The sequence below is a fragment of the Elephantulus edwardii genome, unplaced genomic scaffold, assembly GCF_000299155.1.
Source record: "Elephantulus edwardii isolate Elephantulus edwardi_28Jun2011 unplaced genomic scaffold, EleEdw1.0 scaffold00158, whole genome shotgun sequence".
Lineage (NCBI taxonomy): Eukaryota > Metazoa > Chordata > Mammalia > Macroscelidea > Macroscelididae > Elephantulus > Elephantulus edwardii.
In genome coordinates, this window is record NW_006399908.1 from 1,634,111 (window position 1) to 1,660,759 (window position 26,649).

General features: G+C 37.2%; 1 protein-coding gene across 2 annotated transcripts in view; it reads left to right on the plus strand.

Annotated features, from left to right (window-relative positions):
* TRPC1 (transient receptor potential cation channel, subfamily C, member 1) overlaps window positions 1–26,649 on the plus strand; it is a 101,873-nt gene that overhangs the window by 20,577 nt on the left and 54,647 nt on the right. The window contains exons 3-5 of one of the 2 annotated variants that reach the window (XM_006895107.1): window positions 5,275–5,376; window positions 8,939–9,141; window positions 24,110–24,241. In XM_006895107.1, coding sequence (XP_006895169.1) covers window positions 5,275–5,376; window positions 8,939–9,141; window positions 24,110–24,241 — 437 coding nt within the window. The remainder of the gene's footprint in view (window positions 1–5,274; window positions 5,377–8,938; window positions 9,142–24,109; window positions 24,242–26,649) is intronic. The other variant, XM_006895108.1, reaches the window with a different exon arrangement.

Below are 26,649 nucleotides of genomic sequence, written 5' to 3' on the forward strand. Positions count from 1 at the left end.
ACATACTCTCTGCTACTATTCTAAGCCAATCCTCAGAATATACCCGTAAACACAGAGGACAGGACAAAGTTTGTGGAGAAGCATGTAAGCAAAAGCACATGAAATCTCTGCTCTTAGGACAGTGAACTGATTTAGCCTTTTAGAATAGTGGCACTCTGGTGGTCTGGTGGGTAAGGACTCAAAGGCGAGTGGTTCAAATCCACCCACTACTCTGAGGGAGAAATTCGGCAGTCTCATCCTGTGCGATTTACAGTCTCTGAAAACTTCCTGGAGGGTCAGCTGTGAGTCAGTTCCAACACAATGGCAATTAGAATTTTAAGAACAGAATGAATAAATAGTGAGAAATATCAGGGTGAAAACTCCAAAACTAAACAAAAGGCTGATGTGAAAGGCTTTGGGTTGTTTGTGGGTTCCTCACATTTTTAAAAATTATGTTTCATTCATGTACGTTGGTGTTTTGTTGGTGTGTTTTTTTGTTGTTAATTTTTCGCATCCTCCCTCCACCCACCAGCTAATGTGACTCCATGATTTCCCCTCCACCCCTCGCAGCTTCCCTGTCCCCTCCCTTTCCTCTTCGGATATCCATATGCATCTTCCTAGTTATCCTTCTGTTTTTTTCAATAATGGCCGTAGACATTAATTGTTCTTATGTGAGTGTTTGGTTGTGGTGGTTTGTTTGTTTTTTTTTTTGGTTTGGTTTTTTTTTTTATGATCAGCAATGGCCTATCATTAGATGATTTCTTGAAAAGAGCATGATATATATCTGGTGGCAATTTAAAAAAAATAATTTTTTAATTTTCTTGTTTGTGTGTGTGTGTGTGTGTGTATGTGTGTGTGTACGTGTGTACTGTCAAACCAAATCTGACTGGTACTGGAGGAGATTGTCCCTCCTTCTCCGGTGGAGCATCTGGTGGATTTGAACCACATGCCTTTGGGACTGAAGCACAGCTTCTTGCCACTAGGCCACCAGAGCTCCCTGATGGCAATTTTGGGAGTTCAATTTAGTGAGATGTTTAGTAAAAGTGGGGAAATGGATGGAGGTGGGGATGATGGTAATTGGCTTTCTTGGTCTGTTTTTGTAGGAATCCAGACTTTAAAAGGTTATAGTTTGAATGATATTAGTACAGTAAGAATGGGAGGGGCAAGTAGCAAATATAAGAAATAGCACAAGGGATAATTGCCAGCCTTTCTAAGGAAGGGAGATAGAAGTCTCCTCCAATAAAGATAATGACCTTGGAAACCTGGTGGAGGGTTACCATGATTGGTCACTTGACTGTGATCCAGGACTCAGATGCTGACGGAAACGTTGGTGGTTTGAACCCCCCAGCCACTCTGTCTGAAGAAGGCGGGAGCAGTTAGCTCCCATTAAGATCTACAGGCTTGGAACCACTGCGGGACAATTCTGCTTTATCCTTAGTGTCTCTGTGAGTCAGAGTCAGCTCAACAGCAGGAATTGATTTTGTTTGAGTCAGTGTTTGGCGGGGAGAGAAATTGAGAATTTTGGGATTTTAAACATGGAAGACCAGGTGAGAAATAACAGAAGAAAAGAGTTCAGAAGAGAAGTCCAGCTTGGGACAGAGGAATGTGACTTATGGTTCTAGCCTTGTTTATTTGGTGATATCAGATAGTCTTTAACAGGCAGAGATGGCGATTATATCTCCAAGGGCAGATCAGGCTAGAACGATAAAGTCGGTAGTGGTGAGTGTGGACATGTCAGTGCCTGGAAGGGCTGAGGGAGATTCCGGCTTAGTGAGCATCTGCATGTATGGGGAGTAGAAGAGGTTTTCATTGTAGAGGACCACATACTTGCTTAAAGATGTCAAGCGTCATTAGCTAGTTTTATTTTTGTTGTTGTTATGTGCTGTCGAGTGGCCTGCGACTCATAGCGACCCTATGTACAACAGCCCTAAACCCTGCTATCCTGTTCCAATCTCACTATCTCTGACCCCATGACCCTCATTACTCCAGTCACTGAATCAATCCATCTCATCGAGGGTCTTCCTCTCTTTTCTCTGTCCCTCCACACTCCCAAGCATGATGTCTCTCTCCAAAGACTGATCCTTCCTTGCAACATGTCCAAAGTATGTCAGATGAAGCTTCAGAATAGGTTTAAGACATTGTTTAAAAATCAAGGAGAATGAGGTCAAAAGGCCATTGGATTTTGAAAACATGGCATCAGTAGACTTAGCGAAAATTTTTATTTGACTTGCCAAGTTAGAAATAGTCAAAAGAAGAAGCAAACTTGTAATGGAAAGGTAGAATTAAGTCAAGTTAGGGATGAATGAAGAGGTTTTAAAGTTTTGGGAGGAAGGGTTGGTATTTCTGCAAAGGAAGGACCCTGGTCCTGCAGAAGGCGGAAGAGTAGGAAGTGGAATACCGAGATGGAGAATCTAGCTTTGTAAGGGGATGAATGAATTTCTTAATCTGAACTTAAAGGAAAGAGTATGGGAATTGTGAAAGAGAGAAATGCTGACTTGAGAAGAAAAACAAGGTCTTCATAAATACATAGTAAATACATACTTTAAATAGATTAATTGTTATTAGGTGCCATGGACTCAGTTCCAACTCATACACTGTGTACAACAGAATGGGATGTGTATGGTCCAGTGTCATCCTCATCAGTTGTTGCTAGATTTGAACCCATTGTTAAAACATATATTAGTTAGAATGGTCAAATGTTTATGAAGAACTCTGGACAGTAACTAGGGGGCAAAGTTTGTATGCCCATAGATATTTTTTATATGTTGTTGTTATGTGCCATCGAGTTGCTTGTGACTCATAGCTACCCTATGCACAACAGCCCTAAACCCTGCTCTGTCTTGTGCCAATCGCACTGTCTCTGACACTCCCATCCCGATAACCCCAGTCACCAAATCAATCCACCTCATAGAGGGCCTTCCCCTCCTGCACCGTCCCTCCACCCTCATGATGTCCTTCTCCAAGGACCCGTCTCTTCTTACAACATATCCAAAGTATGTTAGACGGAGCCTCAGAATCCTTGCCTCCAAAGAACCACCTGGTTTAACGCTTTCCCGGATGAATCTGTTTGTTTTCCTAGCAGTCCATAGTACTCTCAATACTCTTCTCCAGCACCACAGCTCAAAGGCATCAATTCTCCTTGAGTCCTCCTTGGTCATTGTCCAACTCTCTGATCCATAACAAGTGATTGCAAAGACCATGGCCTGTATCAGACGCACCTTAGTCTCAGAGAGACACCATTGCTCTTCAGTACTTTGGAGAGGTCCCTAACAGCAGACTTTCCCATGGCAATATGCCTTTTAATTTACATAAGTTAAATACTTTTTTTCCCCTTCAGAAATGCCCTTGGTTTGTAACATAACCATCTGTGCAGAGAAAGTCTGTGGTGAATTCTTCTTATTTACGTTATTTTTTAAAAGATACAAATAAAAAAATGCAAGTACATATTTCTTTTAACTGAAGCTTATCCTTTTAACTTGAAATGTTATAAATGGTTATTCTTTACTAAATAATGTCATTCTGAATATAATTTAACTGTAAGTTGAGTGTAATTCTTTTACATTGCTTCATGCAGTCAGAAACTGTTAACGTGTTTGTCTTCCTATAAAGCAGTTTTTGGATGGTTGTGTATTGATAGTGATTTTGCTATCTAGTGTTTTATTTTTTCACTGGTCAAACTTAAGCCAATTTTCTCCCTCCTTTATTGGTTTTATTCCACTGTTCCTTCATTCAGCGAACGTCTGGAGAGTTAGGAAGGCCAGAGATCTGTCACCAATAGATAATTCTGTCTGTCAGCTTGGCCTGCCTTCTGCCTGGGATACAATGTTGGTGAAGTTAATTTGAGACAGTTCAATATGCCTGACTTGGAAAGTTGTAACCTGAAATCCCTGGTTAGATTTAAGACGGTTAAAGTTGCCTGGTGTGTGAGAGTTAGTGCCATTATTGTAGATATCTTTATAGGTTTAAATTAAAAATCAGAAATTGAATGGTTAGAAGCAATGGATACAGCATTGTTTATTCGCAGTAATAGGCCTCATTACTATAAAAATTGAAGAGAAGTATTTGCAAAGCAGAAGAGTGGTTATTGTAGACCTTTAAAGAGTAAGTTAGAGCCAGTGAGCCTTACAAGTTTTGAGTGGCAAACAGTAAACTAAAGTTCCCATTTAGGTGAGTGATGTTTTTCCTATGGAAACATCTCTTTTTCTGGATTTGTGAATAAGCCTTCCAACTTCTTTGGAGTGCTGCTTTGTCCTGTTCTTAGAAATCCAGATTAAGTCTGCCATTTTTTTGTTCTATTCTTGACATCCAGGTAAAATGAATGGAAACTGTATTGCAGTTTTGTTTTGGTATTTTTACCAACAAAACGATTAAAGCCCTTGTAATAGTTTCACTTTGAGAGAGAACATTCAATTGGACAGTTGTTAAGGATAGAGTAGACAGAAATATCTAAAATTTGGAGATAACCTGGACAATTTCTTAGATTAGATTATTATTCATCCCTGTGTTTCTTTTCCCCCAACCTTATTAAATTTTCCTCTTAAAAAGTTGCTATCTTTGTTTCTGTATATAATATGAATGTAGACATTATTACAGGAAATTGGAAAGTTGCAGATTTCTTCAGCTTGCAGTTTACTGTTTCCTGCTAAGTTCAAGTTTTATAATAAACTGCAGGTTGTGAATAGAACTATAAAGTTAATCCTCCCTCCTGTATCGAAAGACATTGAAAACTTAATTCTGTTATTTTTACCTTATGGGAGGACTAAAATTAGCATTAAATTTGTATCATTCAGTTAGCTGTGTATACTTAAGCAATTAGAAGTTCCCACTTAGATATAGTTTGTTGTTCTCTGTCCTCATGTTTTCACAGATAATAATTTTTATTAGACTGAGAACAATGCTTTACCATCAGTAAGAATTCTTGGCAATTTTATTATAGATTTGGGATGTTAAGATTCTTTGGTCCACAATTCAAGAATAAATATCTTGAGGGGGGGAGTGAGTTTTAAATGTTACATACAGAACAGCACTCTTCCTCTACGAGCCCCTCCTATCAAGCATTGATTATCTGACTAACTTACACACTGATACCAGGACAGACATGAAAGTCTTGTAGTATTTTGAAGTACAGCTTTTAAAGCAAGCAAATGCACTATTTGTATAGTCAAAATTTTAAAAATTCTGTGTATGGTACAATCCAAAAATTGAAAAATAGGGTTAGTTATGAGTGACTAAAAATAGACCGTTACCTTTTTTTTTCTTTTCTATTTTCATTTTTAACCCTTTTTTTTTTTAAAGTCCACAGATGCACTTTTGGTGGCAATCGACTCTGAAGTAGTGGGAGCTGTCGATATACTACTTAATCATCGACCAAAACGATCATCAAGACCAACTATAGTAGTTAGTACTCTTAAGTATTTATTAATTTGGATTTTTTTAAGCCAAAATAGATAACCTGCCCCATTTTTTTATCTCTCAAATTTATTTTGCTTTCAAAAAATACTTTTATTTTTTTCCCCTATGTGAGATATGACTTTTAAAGTAAATAGATATTGCTAAGGATAATAGTTCTTCTAGAAAATATTTTTAAGCTAGTGATAGTTTCCTAATTTTTTAGTGTATAATATTTTGTAGTTTATGTTAAACATAGAGCTTCTAGTGTTTTTAAGAATTAAATGTGAACAGCTAAACCGTGCTTGTAGGTAAACTTTTGATCCTTTCTGACTGTAAAAGCAGTGGGCAAAACATAATGGTGGCAAAAAGGAATCCTTTGACTATAGAAGTGAAATTTCTGGAACTAAAATATCATGCAAAATTTAGGAAGCAGATTAATAAGCTAGAGGAAGATATTTTCAGCATCTATAACAAATGAATAATTTTAAGAAGATACAAAATTAATGAAATCACCAAAATGCTTAGACTTTGATGAAAACTCCCCAAATCAGAAAAGGATATGAAAAACTCTCAGAAAAGCAGGTGAAAATTATTAAACTATACTGCTAATCAAATACAGGAAGGTACTGATTTTTATCTATCAAATTTTTGTTAAGTGCCGTTGAGAAAGCTACAGCTCAAGCAAGCAGCCTTTTATGTACAATAGAAGATTGATTTTTAGCAAAATCATGATTACTGATAAGGGAATAATACAGTTTCACTCACCCCTGGTAGAGAGTGTATTTTGGAAGGTATTTTGCAGGATGTATCAGGAACACAACACTTTGAGATCTGTTGTACTGGACGACTCAGTATAAGTGGTCTTAAGAAATCATAGGAAGGAGAAGTGAGGAAGAGAGAGGAGAGGGAAAAAAGCAATAAATAGATATAATTTGAGGAGAGAGGAGGAAGAGAGGAAACAGGAAGACAAGAAAGGGAGCTAAGAATGCAGTTCCTGTCAAATGAATCAGAAAGGTCTTGAATCCTAGTCTATTTCCTGTCATCTGTCATGCATATCCTGTTACAGCATGGTGTGTTGTTCCACCTTCTAGCCTTTTTAAGCCATTTCTAATTTTGTGGGCATGTAGATGGTAGGATATTGAAACCACTGACGGGTGTTACTTCATTACCATTACCAACTGAGTCCTGAGACCTTTGAAGTCTTCATCTGCTCCGTGAAGAACACTTTCTACTCTATCTTGAACCAATAAAGGTTACCCAGCCTTTGAATGAATACTTACCGTTTCACAACTCTGCTACTTTCAAACAGGCCATATAAATTTTTTAATATCCTTTCTTTTACCACATCACAGAATTTGTTTTGTATTTGGCTTAGCTTAATCATCTTTTTGGTAATGACTCTTCAAATCCAGCGTGTTTGTTTAGTTGTAGATATTGTTCGGTGCCATTTAGTTGACACTGACTTGTAGCCGCCTTAAATATAACACAATGAAACCTGTCCCATTCTGTGTCACCAATGAAATTATGAACTTTCATTTTATTCACCTACATAAGAACAATATTTTTCATGTAGTTAAATATATTTTATAGGAAAAAGAAGGACCATTTTTCTCTTCAGAATTAGATGTGTTCTCTCTTCTGTATAACCAGTGATATAATTTTAAATTTTCTGTTATTTTAAAAATAAACTTAGTTAATTTGAAGCCCTTAGTAAATAAATGGAGAATTGATAAAAAGCTGTTCATAGCAGGAGAGCAAATAATAAATATGTGGAAAAATATTCAAATACACAGGTAATCAAAGAAAAATAAATGACATTTTCTTAATAGTACGATTTATTCATCCCAATGAGTGACCATGCCTAGTGTTTATGAGCCAAGCTTTAATTTGAAATGGGTAGATTTGTGTATTATTAGTAACAGAAACTGTTAAGATGATATTCACAATATGTATAAAGAACTTTAAAAATTATTCTGTCCCTTTAAACCTATAATTCTACTGCTAGAGCATTAATAAAATAATCCTAAATGTGGAGAAAGTTGACTTCCTAAAGGGAGCTCTTGTGCCCTAAGTGAGTAAGGAGTTTCACTGCCAGCTCAAAGGTGGGGAGATCAAGTGCACTGGCTGCTGTACAGGAGAAAGAGGGACAGTCTCCCTGGAGCTCAGCTGTGAGTTGGTTCCAATTTGATGGCAGTAAGGTCTTTTGAGTTTTTAATTGATAAGTTAGAAGTATTGTTACTTAATTGAGTAAAATATTTTGAGCATAGCATCTGTGAATCCTTTTAAGTTGCAGTCAGAGCTCTTTGCATGATATTTTTCGGAAAATCCTGTGCTATAGTCTTATGAGGTTATTAAAAGAGTCATTGATTCCTAAAAATATTAAGATCCATTGTTTCTAATCATTGATAGTTGATATACTCAGTCTTCATGCAAAACATGTCTTTAAAAAGAGATTGGTCGAACATGAACTAGAAATATTAAACTTGAACATATTCTTTAAGTCGTAAGAGTATGAGTGTTTTTCTTTTTTTATATTTTTATCAGATACTTTTTGAGCATGTGCTGCTTTTATAATGCTAATACAGATTACCAAAAGGGAAAGGAAAAAAGTGAACTGTGGAAGCAAACAGCTTCAGGGACACTTGTGTAACAAAATGAGAAGTATTTGAAGGTTTGTGCAATAGCCCTCAGACGTTCAAACTTTTTATTTGACTCTGACTCTTTAATTACTACTGTTTCTTCCTCATGATGTGCCGTTCAAGCCCCTGGGCCCACGAAGCTGAAGGAGCTCATGCTGCAGAGCAATGCAGATGTGGGTTACGGCCAGCACTTGCTTTTTCCTGGTGTGGCCTGATCACATTAACTTCTCTGAGCCTTGGTTTCTTTGTGGGGATTAAAACACTCAATTTTGCAGACTTAATAGGGGATTAAAGGAGACGATAAATGTAAAGTGGCTAACAGTTCTAGGAATCGTTAAAGAATAACTATGATTGCTAATGCTTTCATAACTCTGTAACAGGAAAGTAGTACAGGTAATGATTGAGCATGTGCAGAGAATTAGGAAAAATGAAGAGCGGCTCCTGTTTACGGAGTCCTTTTACATAGCGTCATTCTCTCAGTATGAGAAGGTTTGCCAAGAGGTGGAATTTTTTACATGCATTTATACTCTATTTTTTGTTTCTATTTCTGTTCTTCCATTATATTAATTTTCTAAAATTCTCTTCTTTATCTTTACTGTTATCCATTTCATACTTATATAGTTTTGCAGAAACAAAATACCTTTTCCTAAGATATTTCCTAGTTATCATAAATTGCTCTTTGAAAGGAAAACAATTCTCTAATTATGTGGATGTTTCCTATTAAAATGTTTGAGCTCTTTTGACTTATTTAAAGTTTTGTAGTGTTTTTTTTTACAAAATTATTCCCAATAAAATATTTCTCATAGTCCTTAAAACAACCCTTATTTTTCCTTAAGCCTTCTATGTTTTTTCCATTTCATTCTTCAGATACCATTTTTCTTGAAGCCACAAATAGTTAATTTTGGGGCAATTATATAAATATTTTTCAGAAACTTATGGAAAGGATTCAGAATCCTGAGTACTCAACAACCATGGATGTGGCACCTGTCATTTTAGCAGCTCATCGTAACAACTATGAAATTCTTACCATGCTGTTGAAGCAGGATGTATCTCTCCCGAAGCCCCATGCAGTCGGCTGTGAGTGCACACTGTGTTCTGCAAAAAACAAGAAGGACAGCCTTCGACATTCCAGGTAAGAAAGTAAAATGGGTGGATGATGCGGTCAGGCATATGTCAACACTGTTGACTTTTTTGATGATGTTTCTTCTATGTAGCTTAAAAAACAAACAAAAAAAACTGGATATTAGAATGACACTTCCAGTCAAATCTCTAGCATCTTTCCTTAAATTATAAGTTCATTCATTTATTAGAAATGCTTACTAAAAGCTGAATGATGAATAAAATGCTTCAAATTATGAATGATGCATATCACATATTTCTGCTGGAAAAGTTGTACTCTTTGCTTTTAAAAGCAAAATTTATTCATCTAAGAACGTTTCTAATAGTAGTGGAGCTAAAGATACCATTTATTGCCCAATTTATAAAGAAATAAATTATTCTATTTAGCTAAGTATTTAACCTTTTACACTTCTCACTTTCCTTCTCACACAATGTTAAAATCTTTCTCTTCCCTATTAATCTTTTCCCACTTTTCTAACTTAAAAATGTTAAGAGTTGAGAAGAAATTGAGAGAAAAGTATCCTGTCATGCTGTGGTTGAGCAAGATCATACACTTGGGCATGTTCTGCTTGAGGTGTGTAAGGGAGCTCTTGTGGTCTCATGGGTTAGGAGTTGCACTGCCAACCCAAAGGCACATGGTTTGAGTTCACCAGCCGCTCCACACGAGAAGGATGGGCAGTAGCATCTGAAAACTTGTTGGACCGTTAGTTTTGAGTTGGTTCTAACTTGAGGGAACATAACAACATAATTGGTGTATGGTTCTGAGCTATAATTGAGACTATAATTTTTGAGCACAGACTTAAATATATGTATACACATAGAATAATGAAATATAGTAGAAGTAGTTTTAGCTATCATAGCATTTTTTATAGAAAAACGATTCTGGAAGTCCCAGAAAACCCACTGACAATTTTTAAGCTAAGGATTATTGTATAATGTATGAAATTGACTTAAGGCTGCAAACCATTTGCCTTTACTTCTTCCTTATTTTGAGAACAGATTTTGATTCATTAATGTTGTTGATATGTGCTGTCAGTCAGAGGAACCCTATGAACCGCAGACCTGAACTTTGCTCCATATTCAGCTATCCTCACCATCTCTGATAATTTTGAGGCCATTATTACAGTCACTGTATCAATCTATCTTTGTGAGAGTCTTCCTCTCTTACACTGACCCTCCACCTTTCCAAGGTCTGGCCCCTCCTAATAACATACCCAGAGTATGTGAGAGGAAGTTTCACCATCTGTACCTCCAGGAGCACTGTGGGATATCCATGGGATATTCGGTATTCTTCTCCAACACCACAATTCAAAGGCATCACTTCGTCTTCTGTCTCCTTATTCTCTGTCCAGCTTTCAGATGTAGAACAAGTAATAGAAAACCCATGACTTGAATCAGGTGCACCTTAGTCTTGAAATTGACATCATTGCTCTTTAGCTCTTTGAAGAAATCCCTGATAGCAGATTTTCCCAATGCAATGTGAGTTAATTTCTTGTCTGCTGTTACCATCAGTAGTGATTGTGGTTACAAGGAAGAGGAAATCATTGACAGTTTCATTCTGTTTCAATTGGCAACATCAGTCTGTCATGATTATTTTTGTTTTCTTGATGTTGGGATGGAATCCATATTAAAGGCTGTAGTCTTTGAACCTGTGCAGCAAATGCTTCAAGTCTTTCTCACTCTCATCAAACAAGATAGATAAAAATTCTAGAAACTGAGAAAGTCACTTGCCAATCTATTTAATGTTTCTTTGCACTAATTAAAGTTCTTTGTTTGCCTTCTAGACTTTATTTTACAATGAGGGTCTTGTGTTTCTCTTTGATGAGATCTCATTGATAGCTAAAACTATGTAACTTTTTTTTAACTATGTAACTTTTTTATTCAATAAACAGCTAACTTGTAGAAAGCCGAGCCAGCTTTAAAATAATTTATTAATATTAAATGTGAATTCTGGATGTGGAGCGTAAGAATCAGAGCAAGCATTTAACCTGGCTTGTTAGAAGTGGGGTAAAACTTAATCTCATGGCTTCTGGAGGAGCTGTCACCTGAGCTACGTCTTGAAGGATGAGTCAGAATTAAAAGGTGAAAGAGATTCTAGACAGCGAGTAGCTCACACAGTTATGGTTCTCTTGTTGCTTGTTAAATGTTGTGGCCAGTTAGGGAAGACTTGAAGGAGTTGGCTACTGATGTTTGAGAAAAGAGTTGTAGCAGGTGCTCTTACTAAAGTCATTTCCAGGAATTGTTAGGTTGCAGCCAAATGGAGTTGGGGAGGGAAGATAACTAACACGTTAAGTCAAAACAGATATGTCAAGATTGTTATTAAATTGATGAATCGGTGTACTGGCAATAAGAAAGTGAGATTATCTGTACTTGTAAGATATTTTCTTAAAAACAAGATTGCTGTTGTCGGTGAAGTTTACACAGCAGGTGAGGTCCTCATTAACAATTACTGCACAGAGGAGGACGAGGATATTGAGAGAGATCCAAGATTGAAAGATTGCCAATTCAGAAAGCATTTTCCAGCTGCTAACTTAACCTTATGCATGGCGAGCCCACTAGCCATTCTTCAGGAGGAAGGCTGGTACCAGAAGGGCCCAGAAAGGAGACGAACCACGTTCTCTGGGAGACAGCCAGAAGAACTAAAGAAGTTGTTCCTCCTGAACCCGTATCTCATCCCTGATCGCAAGAAATCCATAGCCTTGAAAATGGGTTTACCTCTGAGGGTCATCCAGGTTTGGTTTAAGAATCGTAGAGCAAAAGCCAGAAAAACAAACCTCAAGCTCAACAGCAGCACCCCGTGGAGGAAGAAGTCTGGGAGGAATTTAGACTTAAGAGTTCACGTCCTCAAATGACTTTGCTCCTGGCCCTCTGGATTATACACAACACAGGGTCCTCTCATTTCAACACAGCGTTTGTCCCACCCCTAAAAAATGCCACCAGGCCACTTTGATGGCCACCAAATAATCCATTTTGGCTGCTGCCAGGACTCCAACACCTTTTAGCTCTATCCTCTTCTGCGGTCCCAACAGTGTCCAGGTTTTAGTGGCTAATAAGCTCTTGGGCCCTGCCTCTCCAAGGGCTGAGCAAATAAACAGAGACTCACGAGGGAAGGAATCTCCACCCTCTTCCGTTCTTGCTCCAAGAGCTTAGAACCTCAGACGCCATTCATTGTGGTCAAGCCAGACATGCCTCACAGCTGGCCTTCCCCTGGGAATCTGATGCTGTAGACCGCACAGGAGGAGATCGCCCCTCTTTCTCAGGGAATGCACCAGCTGTATTCAAATTTGCCAGAGACACAGGACTTTTGGTGTAACCATGCAACTCCCCACAGTCTGGACCCCCAGAGCTCCCTTCCAACAGTATTATCTTCATCATCCTCATTGTCGTCAGGCACAATTGAGTCAACTACAACTCATAGTGACCCTCTGAACAACAGATCTGAACTGTTTTGCACCATCCACACCACCTCTGATAGCTGATTGTTGCAATCACTGTGTCAGTCAATCTCCTTGAAGGTCTTCCTCTCTTTCCCTGACTTTCACCTCTCCTGGCATGAGGTCTTTTTCCCAGGATTCTTTCTTAAACAAGAAAAAAAGAAGAAGAAGAAAAAAAGAAAGACAAGAAATAGGAAAAACAAAAAAAGAAAGAAAACCTAATAAAAAAAAGAAAAACCCTAAAAAAAAAAAAAAGGAGGAAAAAGAAAAACCTAAAAAGAGGAAAGAAACTGAACCAACTATGACCTGGACCAGGCGCATCTTGGTCTTTAAACTCACATCAATTGCTATAAGTCAAAGTTATGCAACAACACCCCTCATTGTGTTTTGGGTTTTTTTAAAAGGGAGCTTGGATGGCCTAGTGGTAAGCAATCAGCACTGCCAACACAAAGGTAAGTGGTTTGAATCTACCACCCACTCTGCAAGAGAAAGATGAGCCAGCAACTCCCCAGTGACTTACGGCCTCTGAAAACCCATGGGAGGGCCAGTTACAGGCCAGTTCACTTGTGGACCTGAGAGTACACGGCAACCCTAAGAAAAAAATTCCATCCCAGTTGACTTGGATTCTGACTCACACAACACGGATACAAAGCCCTCAGTCTTTGTGAGAAGAACTGCCATCCAACATGCCCAGTGGGCCAGTGTGAATGCCACAAGCCTTTCTAGGGAAGTCCTCAGCCCTCCTAATCGCTTGCAGCTAATCCCTGTCTCCCTGTTTTCTTAACTTCTGAATAAAATGAAATGTGATCAGTGAAGCACAAAAAACACCCAAAAAACAATTACTGCACAGAGAAATAATGTAGGTGGAATTTGTAAGTAAACCAGTATAAAAGAAAATGTTTATTAAAAAACACAAATACTAGGGGAGCTCTGGTGGCCTAGTGGTAAGGAGCGGCAACTACAATCACAGAGGTGCACAGTTCGAATCCACCAGATGCTCTGCCGGGGAAGGAGGGTCAATCTTTTCCTGTACCAGTCAGATCTGATTTGACGGTACACTCACACAAAAATAATAAAAATTAAAAACAAACAAACAAAAAACACAAATACTGCACACATTGTTTGGGGACATGACTGCACTGTAGTACAACCTGTCCTCATTCTCATTAAGTCCACCTTGACTTCCTTAATTTCCTGCAATCTGTTTCCCTGGCCCTTTGCTCTCTCATTTTTGCTTGAGAGTAATTGCTGGATACTTGGTCTCATATGATTTTTTTTCAAAATGTGGCAATAATATTCAGAAATGCTATAGTTTTATGAGCCAATTATTATTTAATTGAATTATTTAATTAAAAATTAATTAAAGAATCAAAGGAATGTAATTTTGCTTCAAGGTTTAAGAAATAACTTGGTGATAGTCCCAGGGAATCCTCTAGTCCCAACAAGTTCAGTAAATCTCTGCACTTTTCAGATTTTTTTAAATTGATTTTCTTACAAAGTTCATACACATTGTGTTTCACACTATTCTTCATTCACATTATGTTTCATACAGTCATTCTCATCCATTATCTTTTATAAAATCAATCACCATTGTACCTTGCCCATCATTAACCTGTCTTTTAACCAGGATCCTTCCCATTTCCTTTTCCACCTCCCTCCACCCACCAAATTGTGCAACCCTGTGGTTTTGCCTCTACCCATCCTCAGTCCTCCCATCCTTGAGTTCTGATACATGTTTTAACTTATTCTTCTATTTTTACAATAGTAATAGTCTTGTGCAGTATTTGTCCTTATAAGTCTGTGCTGGTTCACTCGGCACAATGCTCTCCAGCCTCTCCCAAGTTACATAGTATTTTTCGAAATCGTTGCTCCTGAGTGCTGCGTAATATTCCATTGTGTGAATGTACTACACAATTTCTCAATCCATTTCGTTGTGGTTGGACATTTGGGCCGTTTCCATGTTCTTGTGATGGTGAATAACACTGCTATGAACATTGGTGTACAAATAAATATCTGTTTTTGTCTCAGTTCTAATTTCCTTGGAATATATTCCTAGTAGTGGAATAGCGGGGTCATATGGAGTTTCTCTGTTCAACTTTTTGAGGAAACATCAAACTGCCTTCCAGAGGGTTGTACCATTTTACAACCCCACCAACACTGTATAAGAGTTCCTGTCTCTCCACATCCTCTCCAACATTTATTGCTGTGCTACTAAACTTTGTCACTGCTGCTGGGGTGAGATGATACCTCATTGTGGGATTGTTTGGAGTGTTGTTTTCATTTTTTTTATTAGTTTGCTTACAAAGACCGTATACATTGTGTTTCACACTATTCTTCATTCAAATTATTTTTTAAATGGTTTTTTCCCCCCATCTCTCTTATTGTCAGTAAATCTGCACTTTTTAAGGAGGATTTGAGCTGTTCCACATTTTCTCCCACAACCTTTCTTTTTTTAAAAAAATAAATAATCCTATGCTTTTAATCATTTTAAGCATTATTGTTATGGTTGTGAACCATTGAGTTGGAACCAACCCACAAGTGGGTTTTCAGAGGCAGTAAATTGCCCTTGAGGAAATTGCCCATCTTTCTCCCATGGAGCAGCTGCTGAGTTCAAACTACGTACCATTGGGTGGCTGTGTGACTCCTTACCCAGTAGGCCACCAAACTCCCTATATAAACATTGATAATACTTAAAAGGCATTCTTAAAATGGGGCATTTGAAAGGTAAAAGCTTGCTGACCCCTACTTTACCAGAAGCTCCTTAGTTAGATATTGATTCATTGTTCTTTTGTTTTCTCTTACATTGCTTTCTATAATTTCATTCTTTTATTTGGTTGGTCTTGATTTGCTCTTCTTTTTCTAACATACTTTAGCCTTTTAAGTTGTTGTTGTTGTTGTTGTTGTTGATTGCCTTTGAGTTGAGCACGACTCATAGCGACCCTATGAACAAAAGTCCTGAAGCCCCTCTACAACCATTGACGTTTATCAAAGTTCATAGTTTCTGGAGGCTTGTTGTTTAGGACGAGGATGCCACTCCTGCTTCCAAACCTGTCATAGTATGTTATTGTTGTTATATGCCATTGAGTCGCCTGCGATGTACAGTGACCCTATGTACAGCAGCTCTGAACCCTGCCCTGTCCTGAACCAATCTCACCAATTCCAACACACCAACCCCTATTGACCCAGTGACTGTATCAATCCATCTCATCTGGGGTCTGCCTCTCCTGAGCTGTCTCTCCACCCTTCCGAGCATGACGTCCTTCTCTAAGGATTGGTCCCTCCTGGCCACATGCCCAAAGTAAGTGAGGCACAGCTTCAAAATCCTAGCCTCCAAGGAGAGACCTGGTTTCACCCTCTCCAAGACAGACCTATTTGTCCATGGTATCAAGACTCTTCTCCACAACTCGAAGGCATCTACTCTTCTTCTGTCATCCTTAGTCATTGTCCTACTCTCTGAAGCCTAACAAGCAATTGAGAAGACCATGGCCTGCATTAGGCGCACCCATGTATGTAGACTTATACCATTGCTCTTCCACACTTTGGAAAGGTCCATGACAGCAGAATTTTCCCAATGCAGTTTGTCTTTTGATTTCCTGACTGCTGATGTTAAGAGTGTTGATTGTGGATCTGAGCAAGCTGTAATTGTTAACAACCTCAATCTCTTCTTCATCTATTATGGTGCTACTAATTGGCCCAGTGGTGAGAATCTCACACATCGATTTTATTCCCCTCTCCCCTTTGTAATATGACAGTGAATTAGACTGACAGAAGAATTGATGTCTTTGCATTGGGATGTTAGAAAAGAGCACTTAATAGCCCATAGACTGCCGAAAGAACAAACGGATATGCAAGTAAAAGTGCAGCCTGCACCCCTTGGAGGCAAAGATAGAGGAACTTCATCTCACATGCTTGCTGCTAGGAGAGGCTATTCCATCATGCTTGGAAAGTTGGAGTGGCAGCAAAGTAGAGGGAGTCCCTCAATGAGACTAATTGACACGGTGACAGTAGCAACGGGCTCAGGTGTGTCAGAGATATTGAAGATGGTGCTAAATAGGACAGGATTCAGATCTTTTGTTGATAGGGTCACTATGAATCATACTTGACTTGACGGCATCTAGGAGCAACAAAATAAATGTGTCTATAAATTTATGTTGTGGTTTTGCTTTCATTCAGTTAAAGATATTTTCTAATTTTCCATGTGATTTCTTATTTGATCCATGGGTCAAATATTTATATATATTTCATTATCATCTAAGATTTGTTGTTGTTGTTTGCCATCTAGTCGATCACGACTCATAGCGACCCTATGAACAAGAGGTCTGACGCCTTTCTATAACTATTGGCATTTATCAAAGTTCATAGTTTCCAGAGGCATGTTGTTTAGGAAGTGGATGCCACTCCTGCTTCTAATCTAAGACTTACAAGGAAATTAACTTTTCATTCACCATCCATGCCTATTTTGTTCGGTAATATTAATCATGTTAATACTCACAGTGTAATCACTCTCTTCCCACTTCCTTTTAATAATACTTGCTTCTGTTAATTCGTCTATATTTCTTTGTTTCTCATGTCATTTTTTGGTATTAATAGTAAGATTACTTGAGCTATATATTAGTACAGATGCTGAGGCTTGCCCATGGTGATCTTGATGTGCAAAGACTGAACATTCTGCCCTTTAAACAGTGACACCAGAAAGTTGATAGCCAGGTCTGTAAACAAGTTCATCATTTGTCATCTTCACATGGCCAACAGCCACTGCCAGACACAGGACGTTTTTTATCTAGAATTTGATGGTGGACTTCACCTCGTCTGCTTTTGCAACCATGTTCTCATTGTGGGTCAGCAGAGAAGGAAACTTGCCAGCCTTATTCAGACCTAGAACTGGATTCTTGGGCTCTGCTTGATCAGGAATTCAGAGGCCAAAAAGGGCATCATATTTCTTGCCAGCTTTTTGACCAGCTTCTCATTCTTGTTGAGTTTTTTCAGCGCTTCAGTGTCCATGTTTCATCACAGTGCTGCTGATCCCTAAGAACACACACTGAGAACTTGGGGGCGTGGGGTGGATGTAAGCCTGATGGTCCCCGAGAAGCATTTGTTCTTCTGAGAGTCATAGTTCTTCAAACTGATCTGCAGCTCCACTGTTTCCAAGACCTTTCTGTGTTTGCGCTGGTTCCTACCATAGAGAGCGTCGCGAGAGACCACTGCTCATGGTTCTCAGCGCCACAGTAGCCAGAAAAGAGACTGTGTTTCCCATCTCTTTAGTTATGATGTGCTGATCATTCCCTTATTGGATGTTACCTTTTTCTTCATCCATATTAATATATACTTATTATTTATTTACTAATTTTCGCTCCCTTCTTATGTCTATGACCACCATAGAATGATTTCTATCTGTACATAAAACTGTAACAGTGATCTTATGCAATATTTGTACTTTGTGACTGATTTATTTCACTTAGCATGATACCCTCTAGATGCATGCATGTTACACATGCATGTTTTGTGTTTTGTGAATTCTTTACTCTTTTTTCAATGCTGCATAGTACTCCGTTGTGTCAGTGTACCATAGTTTCTTTATTCATTTGTCACTTGATGAACCATGAGTAGATTCCATCTCTTTGCTGTTAATAAATTATGTAGCAGTGAACAAGGGCATTCATGTCACAAATACTTCTTTAGGGTATATACTAATTAGTTGTAGAAGGGCTTTAGGCCTTTTGTTCATAGGGTCACTATGAGTCATGCTCAACTCGAAGGCAGTCAACAACAACAATAATAACAACAACATATATACTAATTAGTTGGATTGCTAGAGCAAATAGTGTTTCTGTTCTCAGTTTTCTAAGGAAGCACACAATTGCTTTCCATACTGGTTGCACCATTTTGTATTCCCACCAGTAGGGAATGACAGTTCCAATCTCTCTATTTCTTTGCCACCATTTATTGTTTGCTATTTTATTGAACTTTGCTTTGTTGCTGGGGTGAACGTCATCTCATTATTGTTTTGATTTACATCTCTCTAATAGATAATGGCCGTGAGCATTTCTTCATTTCTCTATTGCCGTCTGAATGTCTTCTTAGATGAAGTGTCTTTTGGTGTTGTCTGCACAGTTTGTAATTGGGTTGTTTGACTTTTTCTTATTGCAGTGTTAGAGTTTTCTTTTTTTCTTTTTAATTTTCTTTTTATTGTTTTTGTGTGTGTACTGTCAAATCAGATCTGACTGGTATAGGAGGAGATTGTTCCTCCTTCTCCAGCAGAGCATCTAATGGATTCGAACCACTCACCTCTCGGATTGCAGTGCAGCTTCCTGCCACTAGGCCACCAGAGCTTGCCAGTATTAGAGTGTTCTATAAATTTTAGCTTTTAGTCCTTTTCCAGCAAGGTCACCACCAAATATTTTACCCCAGTCTGTGGACCCTTTCATCTCTCGTTTGATGTACATGGAATTTAATTTTCAGGAGGTCCCACTCGTCTAGTTTATCCTTTGTTAATTGTGTGTTTTCAGTTATATGTGAAAGTCTGTTTACGCCATAGATTGTTGTTACTGTTGTTAGGTGCCATCAAGTTGAATATGACTATGAAAAAAAGACCTGAATCTTGTCCTGTCTTGTGCCTTCCTCCTCATCTCTGGCATACTCCGTAGGCACAGGACCATTGCTGTAGTCACTGTGTTAATTGATTACATTGAGGCCTTTCTCTCTTATGGTGACCCTCCACTTTCCCAAGCATGGTATCCCTGTCCACAGAACAGTCCCTCCTATCAAGAAGCACAAAATATGTCAGATGGAGCTTCTCCATCCTTACCTCCAAGGAGCATCCTGGTTGCACTTTCTCTAAGACATATTTCTTTGTTCTTTTGGCAATCTATGGGATATTCATTCAGTACTCTTCTTCAGCACCACAATTCAAAGAAGTCAGTTATTCTTCTGTCATCCTTATTCATTGTTCAGCTCTCAGATGCATAACAAGTGATGGAAAAGACCATGGTCTGTGTCAGCAGCACCTTAGTCTTCAAACTGACATTATTGCTCCTTAATATTCCAAATTACAGAGGAACGATGATTGTGAAGCCAAGTAAAATGAAATTGTTAACAATTTCAATCTATTCTCCATCAAAATATTGTCTATTGACCCAATGGTGAGGATTTTTGTCTTCTTGAGGTTGAGACATAATCCATATTGAAGGCTAAAGTTTTTGATGTTTTGTGGCCAGTGTTTCAAGTCCTCTTCACTTTCAGCAAGCAAGGTTGTGTCACCTGCATAATGCAAATTTTTAATGAGTTTCCCTCTGATCCTGTTGCCACAATCTTCTTAATTGCGTTCAACAGTTTGATTGATCTGCTCAACATGTAGTTTGAATGTTGTTCTTGTTGATTACCTTCAAATCAAGCACAACTCATAGTGACCCAATGAACAAAAGGCCTGAAGCCTCTCTATAACTGTTGACATTTATCAAAGTTCATAGAATTTCTGGAGGCAAGTTGTATAGGAAGTGGATGTCACTCCTGCTTCCAAATAGTTTGAACAGGTATAGAGAAATGTTTCAGCCTTGACAACACACGTGTCTTGATTTAAACCATGCAGTCTTCCCTTGCTCTGTTCAGAAGACAACAGCTTCTTGGTCTAGCTGTAGGCTTTGTTTGAGCATAATTAAATGTTCTGAGATCCCCATTTGTAATGTTAATTACAGTTGGTTATGATTCACATAGTCAAATGCCTTTGCATAGTCAATAAAACACAAATAGACATTCTTCTGATACTCTCTGGTTTCAGCAGTGGTATCCTTAGTGTCACAACCTCTTCAAAATCCAACTTGAGCTTCTGTCAATTCTCTTTCAGTGTACTTACTGTTCTAGCGATTTTGGGATAATCGTCAGCAATATTTTGCTTGCGTATGATATTGTTCAGTGATTTCCCCATTCTCTTGGATCCCTGTTTTGGGGAATGGGAACAGATATACATGTCTTCCCATCAACTGTCTTGTAAATTTTCTAGAACAGACTAATGAGCATGTCTTGGGCAGCATCTGTTCGTTCAAACATGTCAGTCAGTATCCTGCTGATTTCTGGAGCCTTATTTTTGCCAATGCCTTCAGTGCAAATTGAACTTCTTCTTTCATTACAATTGGCTCTTTATCATATGGCACTTTCTAAAATATTTCCGTGTTCACCTTGTTTTGGTTTTTGTTTGTCTGTTTGTTTTTGTAATAATGACTCTGTGTATCTCCTCTGTCTTCTTTTGATGCTTTCTGGATCATACAGGAATTTGCCTAGGCCATCTCTCAGTATTGCAACTCAAGGCTTAAGTTTGTTATTTAGTTCTTTCAGCTTGAAAAGTGACAAGTGAACTGTTCTTTTTTTTATTCTCTAACTCCAGCCAGCCCTATACACATTCCATTATAATACTTTGCATTGCCTTCTTTGAAATTGTCTGTTCATGTCTTTTATTTCAGCATCTCTCCCCTTCGTTTTTGCTTCTTGAATATCTTGTGCAATTTTAAGGGTCTCTCCTGACATCTATTTTGGTCTGTTCTTTCTCCTCTGTCTTTTTGCTTAATAATGACCTTTTGCTTTCTTCATGGATGATACCCTTGATGTCACTCTTGAGATGAGTATTAAATTTAGATGTAATAAATTCAAGGTTGTATTTCGGTTTTGGGGGCCTTGCTTTGATTTCCTTCAGGTTCAATTGGAGTTCCATATGCCTTGGAAGTTGAGCTTTCATGTGCAGTTGTAATCCAGACACTTCTGTGTGAGACTCTGTGTTTGATTGTTAGCAGTTTCAGCTCTGTGATCATAGGAAATAGTTTTCTTTTAGGGCACATATTAGCAACTCTCATATCATTTATGTGGAATGTGAGCTGGAATTTGAAGTTCTAAATGTATCCTTTTCTTTTTTCCTCTGTTAGTGAACGTAGATGCAGCTAGCCAGTGTCATCATACTCTTCAGTGTGACAGAAATCTTAAGGAATCAGACACACAGTCACCTAACACCTTGCTCAACCTAAGTATTAGATTAGGAATGTCCAGTGGTGATTCATTACACTTCTCCATTACAGTAGCCCTCTGTGGACGACGGTCAGTGCCCTCCTCACTACTGGAAGCGGCATCATTATTTCCCTTCAATCTCACCCTGTTTGAGAACGAATTCCATAAACCCCAAAACCAATTTTCCAAAATAATTCTCAAGATTCTGTTAAGAACTTGTTTTTCTAGAGCCACTGCCATTATTGCCCTAGTCAGGATTCTCTAGGGACAAATACACACACACACACACACACACACACAGACACACACGCACACACATAAAGAATTGAATCATACCATTATAGGAGTCTCAGACTTGAAAAACTCAAATTGACTACTGTCAAGTTGATTTGAATTCACAGTGGTCGTCCATTGATTTCTGAGGCTATAAATTATAAAGCATATGGGAGGACATTGCGCACTTTTCTTCCATGGAGAGACTGGAATATTTGAACTGCTGGAGAGACACGGCCTTTGGGTTAGCATTGCAGTTTGCTACAGACCATTCCACCCAAACTCCTCATGAGGTCTAATAAGTTCAGATTTCATAGGTGAGACAACAGCCCCAGGATTCCTTTTGGCTTTTTGTTTTAAAATCTGGTTAACATGGTCAATTTTAACATAGGCATGTTGTACTATGATTAAAGATAGATTTGTTTGTTTTTATGGTCTGTTGAGTTAGGACCAATTCATAGCTGAGTCCCTAGTCCCAAGGAGGACATTGCCTATCTTTCTTCCACAGAGCAGCTGGTAGATTTGAACCGTGTACCTTTGGGTTGGCAGCACAACTCCTTACCACATTAAGAGTGAAAAAAATATATTTTACAGGATCAACCTTCCTAACTCATTAGGACATAAAATGAAAAGCTAAATAAGAAATATATCAATAAATTTGTTTAAATGAAAATTTTTTCGTATAGTAAAATATTCATTTTTAACAGTGAAAATGAAATGACTTAAATAGGGAAACATTTGAAACCCTTGGCTGGAAAGACATCTGATTTCTTTAGTATGCAAAGAAATCTTGTTGTTGTTTGTTATTTTACTGTGTAGAGTCGGTACAGACCCATAGCTGACTCTTCTGCAGGTTTTAAGATGCAGTTAATGGAATGGGAGGAGATGACCCATCCTTCTCTTGTGCCAGCTTCTTGCCACCAGAGCTCCCTAAGAAATCTTACAAATCATTAATAATAATAATAATAATAATAATGAAAATATTAACAATCACCAGAAGATAAGCCAAAGGATACGGAAAGGTAGTGAATAAGGTTATAGAAAATAGAAGTAGACAATAGGCATCCATCCAAAAGATACTCAAATTACTAAAACAAATCAGATGAAAACTGTTACTCAATTTGCTTTTTTTAGCTATTTATTGAGTTGGTGAAAATGTTTCTTAAAATGGTAGTTGTTGTTGGTATATTTAGTGAAAATGTGGGAAGAAATGAACTTTCCTTGTTGCTAATGTCTTGAAAACGTCTATCAGAAGTTAAAATACATGTGACAATTTACCCATCTATCCCAATTATGTAATTAATATATTATCTAAAAGATGTTCGTGAATAACCTGACTCACTGTTTGTAGCAGCAGGTCAGTAGAAATCACCTGCATGTCTTTGATGGAGAACTGATAGACTGCCATCAAATAGAAAACCACTCAGAAAGAATGAAGTCAGTCTATATATTTAGTGACACAGAAGGAGGCTAATGATATAGTATACTTTTAAAAGTTCATTTATGCATTACATCTAATATGTAAGATGTGAATAGAAAATGTTAGAAGGGATAGGCACAAATCTTCTAATATTGGCCATTTATTGAGAAGTAGAGTTGATTTGAAGAGGTGAATTGGGAAGCATCATGTGTCCTAGCTGTTTATTTTCTTTTTCAAAAATAATAAGCATGAAAAAAATTAAAAAATAACAAGCATGTAATAAATTTGTACCTCAAAAAAACCAGTGTAAATGTAGAATTACATTTATGTATTTATGATTGAAAAAGTATCGAAAACCTTTTTCTGCTTTGTTTCCTATTTATATACTGGAAAATATGAACATCATTTTACTGAGGGCAAAGGAAAATGAGTGATTTTACTCTTAAAATTTGAGATATCTCTCAAATCCTAACCTGATTGAATGAGGCTAATGCTGTACCTATCTAGCACGTTACAGTACTGCAGCACTGAGGAAGGGAATACTTGATAATCACCCACATAACATAAAACTTTTATCTGCCTATTTCATTTAAGGTCATTTTGAGTTAAGGAATAGAAATCTATTTTAATTAATTGGATAATATAAAGTCTTAATCCTGTAAAATAAATCACTAAATAAATTTCCTTAAAAGTTATTCCATATTTCAACCTCAAAATAATTTACTTTTATTGTCTTTTAAGCATATATGGTCTTGTAATTTTATCATAGTTGTTTTTTTAATAGTTTAAGTATAAATTAATACAAATATAGGTTAAAAATATTGATCCTATGTTTATTTTACATTATGGCATCAAATTTTATCCAGGTTTCGTCTTGATATATATCGCTGTTTGGCCAGCCCAGCTCTAATAATGTTAACAGAAGAAGATCCAATTCTGAGAGCATTTGAACTTAGTGCTGATTTAAAAGAACTAAGCCTCGTGGAGGTGGAATTCAGGTGGGAGTGAATGAAAATATGAATTACATAGTGCCTTTTATTGAAGAACTTTTTCACCCTGGGTTTCTTCTTACAACATCATACAAATTAAATTTCTTTATATTTGGTCTTAAATGAACACAGCTTTTATTCCCCTTGCTGCCATTACTTAATTTGTTCCTCTTTCACCCTCAGATGGGCAGATCTAACATACTCCTTAGATCATTTTTCAGTTACCTTTAATCCCTTTTTTTTTTCAATTTTGCCAATTACATCTCAGACGATGTGGAAGATTATAGAAGTAGTATCCTAAAAGAGCCAGCATTCTTGCCGTTACTTCTCTTTGATCATTACTAGATTTTTATTATTCTCTTTGGGAGCTTTGGTGGCCTAGTGGTAAGAGGCTGCTCAGCAATCCCAAAGATACACAGAACGAATCCACCAGCTGCTCTGTGGATAAGGATGAATAATCTCCTCCCATGCCAGTTACTGCCTTTGAATTCACTGGAAGGTCAGCTATGGATGGGTTCCCACTCAACAGCACACAACAAAATCATTATTCTCTTGGAATCTGATTCTTCAACTCTTTAAAAGGCATATTGGATACTTTCTGTTTGTCAGGGATGTTCCACTATTTTATGAGCTATTTATGAGCAGGGATGAGCTATTTATGAGCAGGGATGTTTTCACTATTTTATGAGCTATTTCTCATGGGAGGAACTTACATGTAAATGTAAATATACTGCTGATTAAGAGTGATTAATGATTTTTCTTCTGAAATTAGAATTAAGCATAATTCTTGTGTTTTCTATACCCAAAGAATCTTTCATTACTATTATTTCTAATAAGGATAGCTGTGTATGTGTGTGTCGGGAGAAAAAAAGAAAAACAACTAATTTAAACCTTTTTTCCCCATTATCTTTTATTTTATATTGGTTTGCATACAAAATTCATGTAAATTGTGTTTCATTCATATACACTGTTTTTCATACATTCCTTCATTCACATTTTTTCTCATTCAATCATTCCCATACATGGTTTTGTAAAATTATCACCATTGATCTATGCCCACTGATTTATTTTTGAACAGTTTAATTCCATTTTTTTCTTCTTAAATCCTTAGAAAATTTCCTTCTCCAATAAAAGCTTTGAGACTTTCCTTTTCAGTAGAGCATCTGAAGGTGATTAAGACTTCTGTTGGCCCCTAGTGTGAGAGAGAGTAGGTTTAGACTATTCTCACCTTTCCTTCCATGTTCAAGTTTAATGGCATCCTGTATTTTGCATGGTACCCTCTCCAGTTATGTGACAGGACTGGACAAGTTCAAACTTTCACCTTCTAGAGGGACAATTGGAAGTTAGTAATTTTCTGCATTCTTAATAGCAGTACATAGAGTATTCTTGATTATAACGTTTTATCTATCTACCCATTTATAACTTTTTAATTATGAATTTATTAAATTTATAAAATGCGTGACTCCTATAGTGTAAGTAAGGATACATTAAAAGTTATGTTGTAATGATGTCAAGTATGTCCTTTACTTTCGTAGACACATAAAAAGAGTTAAAATGTACCTTAATGCCAGTTTTAACTTTATTAGCATGTAAGACTGTTAGTAAATTATTGATTTTCAAATACAATGAACTTCCTACGATAGTCTCATAGTTTCGAGTCTTGAGTTTTCTCCTTATGTAAAATTCCTTTTACCTTTTCCAGAAAGAATTTAAGGCAACTATTGCTATTGTATTGTAATCATAGAATAATAGAGTCAAAAGGGATCCTTAAGCTCATTATTTTCACAGAATTTCTTGTTTTTGTAGACAAATAAACAGATATGTTAAGTTTAGATATTTTTCTAATATCAATATCTAATTAAGAACAGAGTCAAAATTGGAAGTAGTAGTAGTTAAAACAATAAATACTTGCCTATTGTATGTTTATCAAAACAATAGACACTCATTTCTAAGAATCTATCAGAGATTAAGCAAATTAGATTAGTAAACTGTATTAATTCTATTTGTGAACTTGGTGATCTACTAATTGTTTACTTAGTGATGTTTCTTTAAGAACGCACATTTCTGATGAATGTTCCTATGAATGCGATTAGATTTCTGGACCAAGAAGTCAGGTAGTGTTGGTGAGGTGGTAAAAGACAAAGAATGAATGAGAAAAATATTAGCCTTGAAAGAAGAGAAATTCTTCATTTTTGGATTATGATTTTAACCAACCAGCTCATGGGAAGTCCCACTGTACAGAAAAAATAACTAATTGGTAGTCTTACCATTTTCTACTCTTTTACCCAAAATGTTCCTGCAATTTGACCTCAAGTCCATGATTGAAATTACTTCTGACTTTATTCTTAAATTTTTATTAAATTGAGTCATCAATTAATGTAATTGGTGTTTTGTTGTTTTTTTTTAAAGAATTGTGA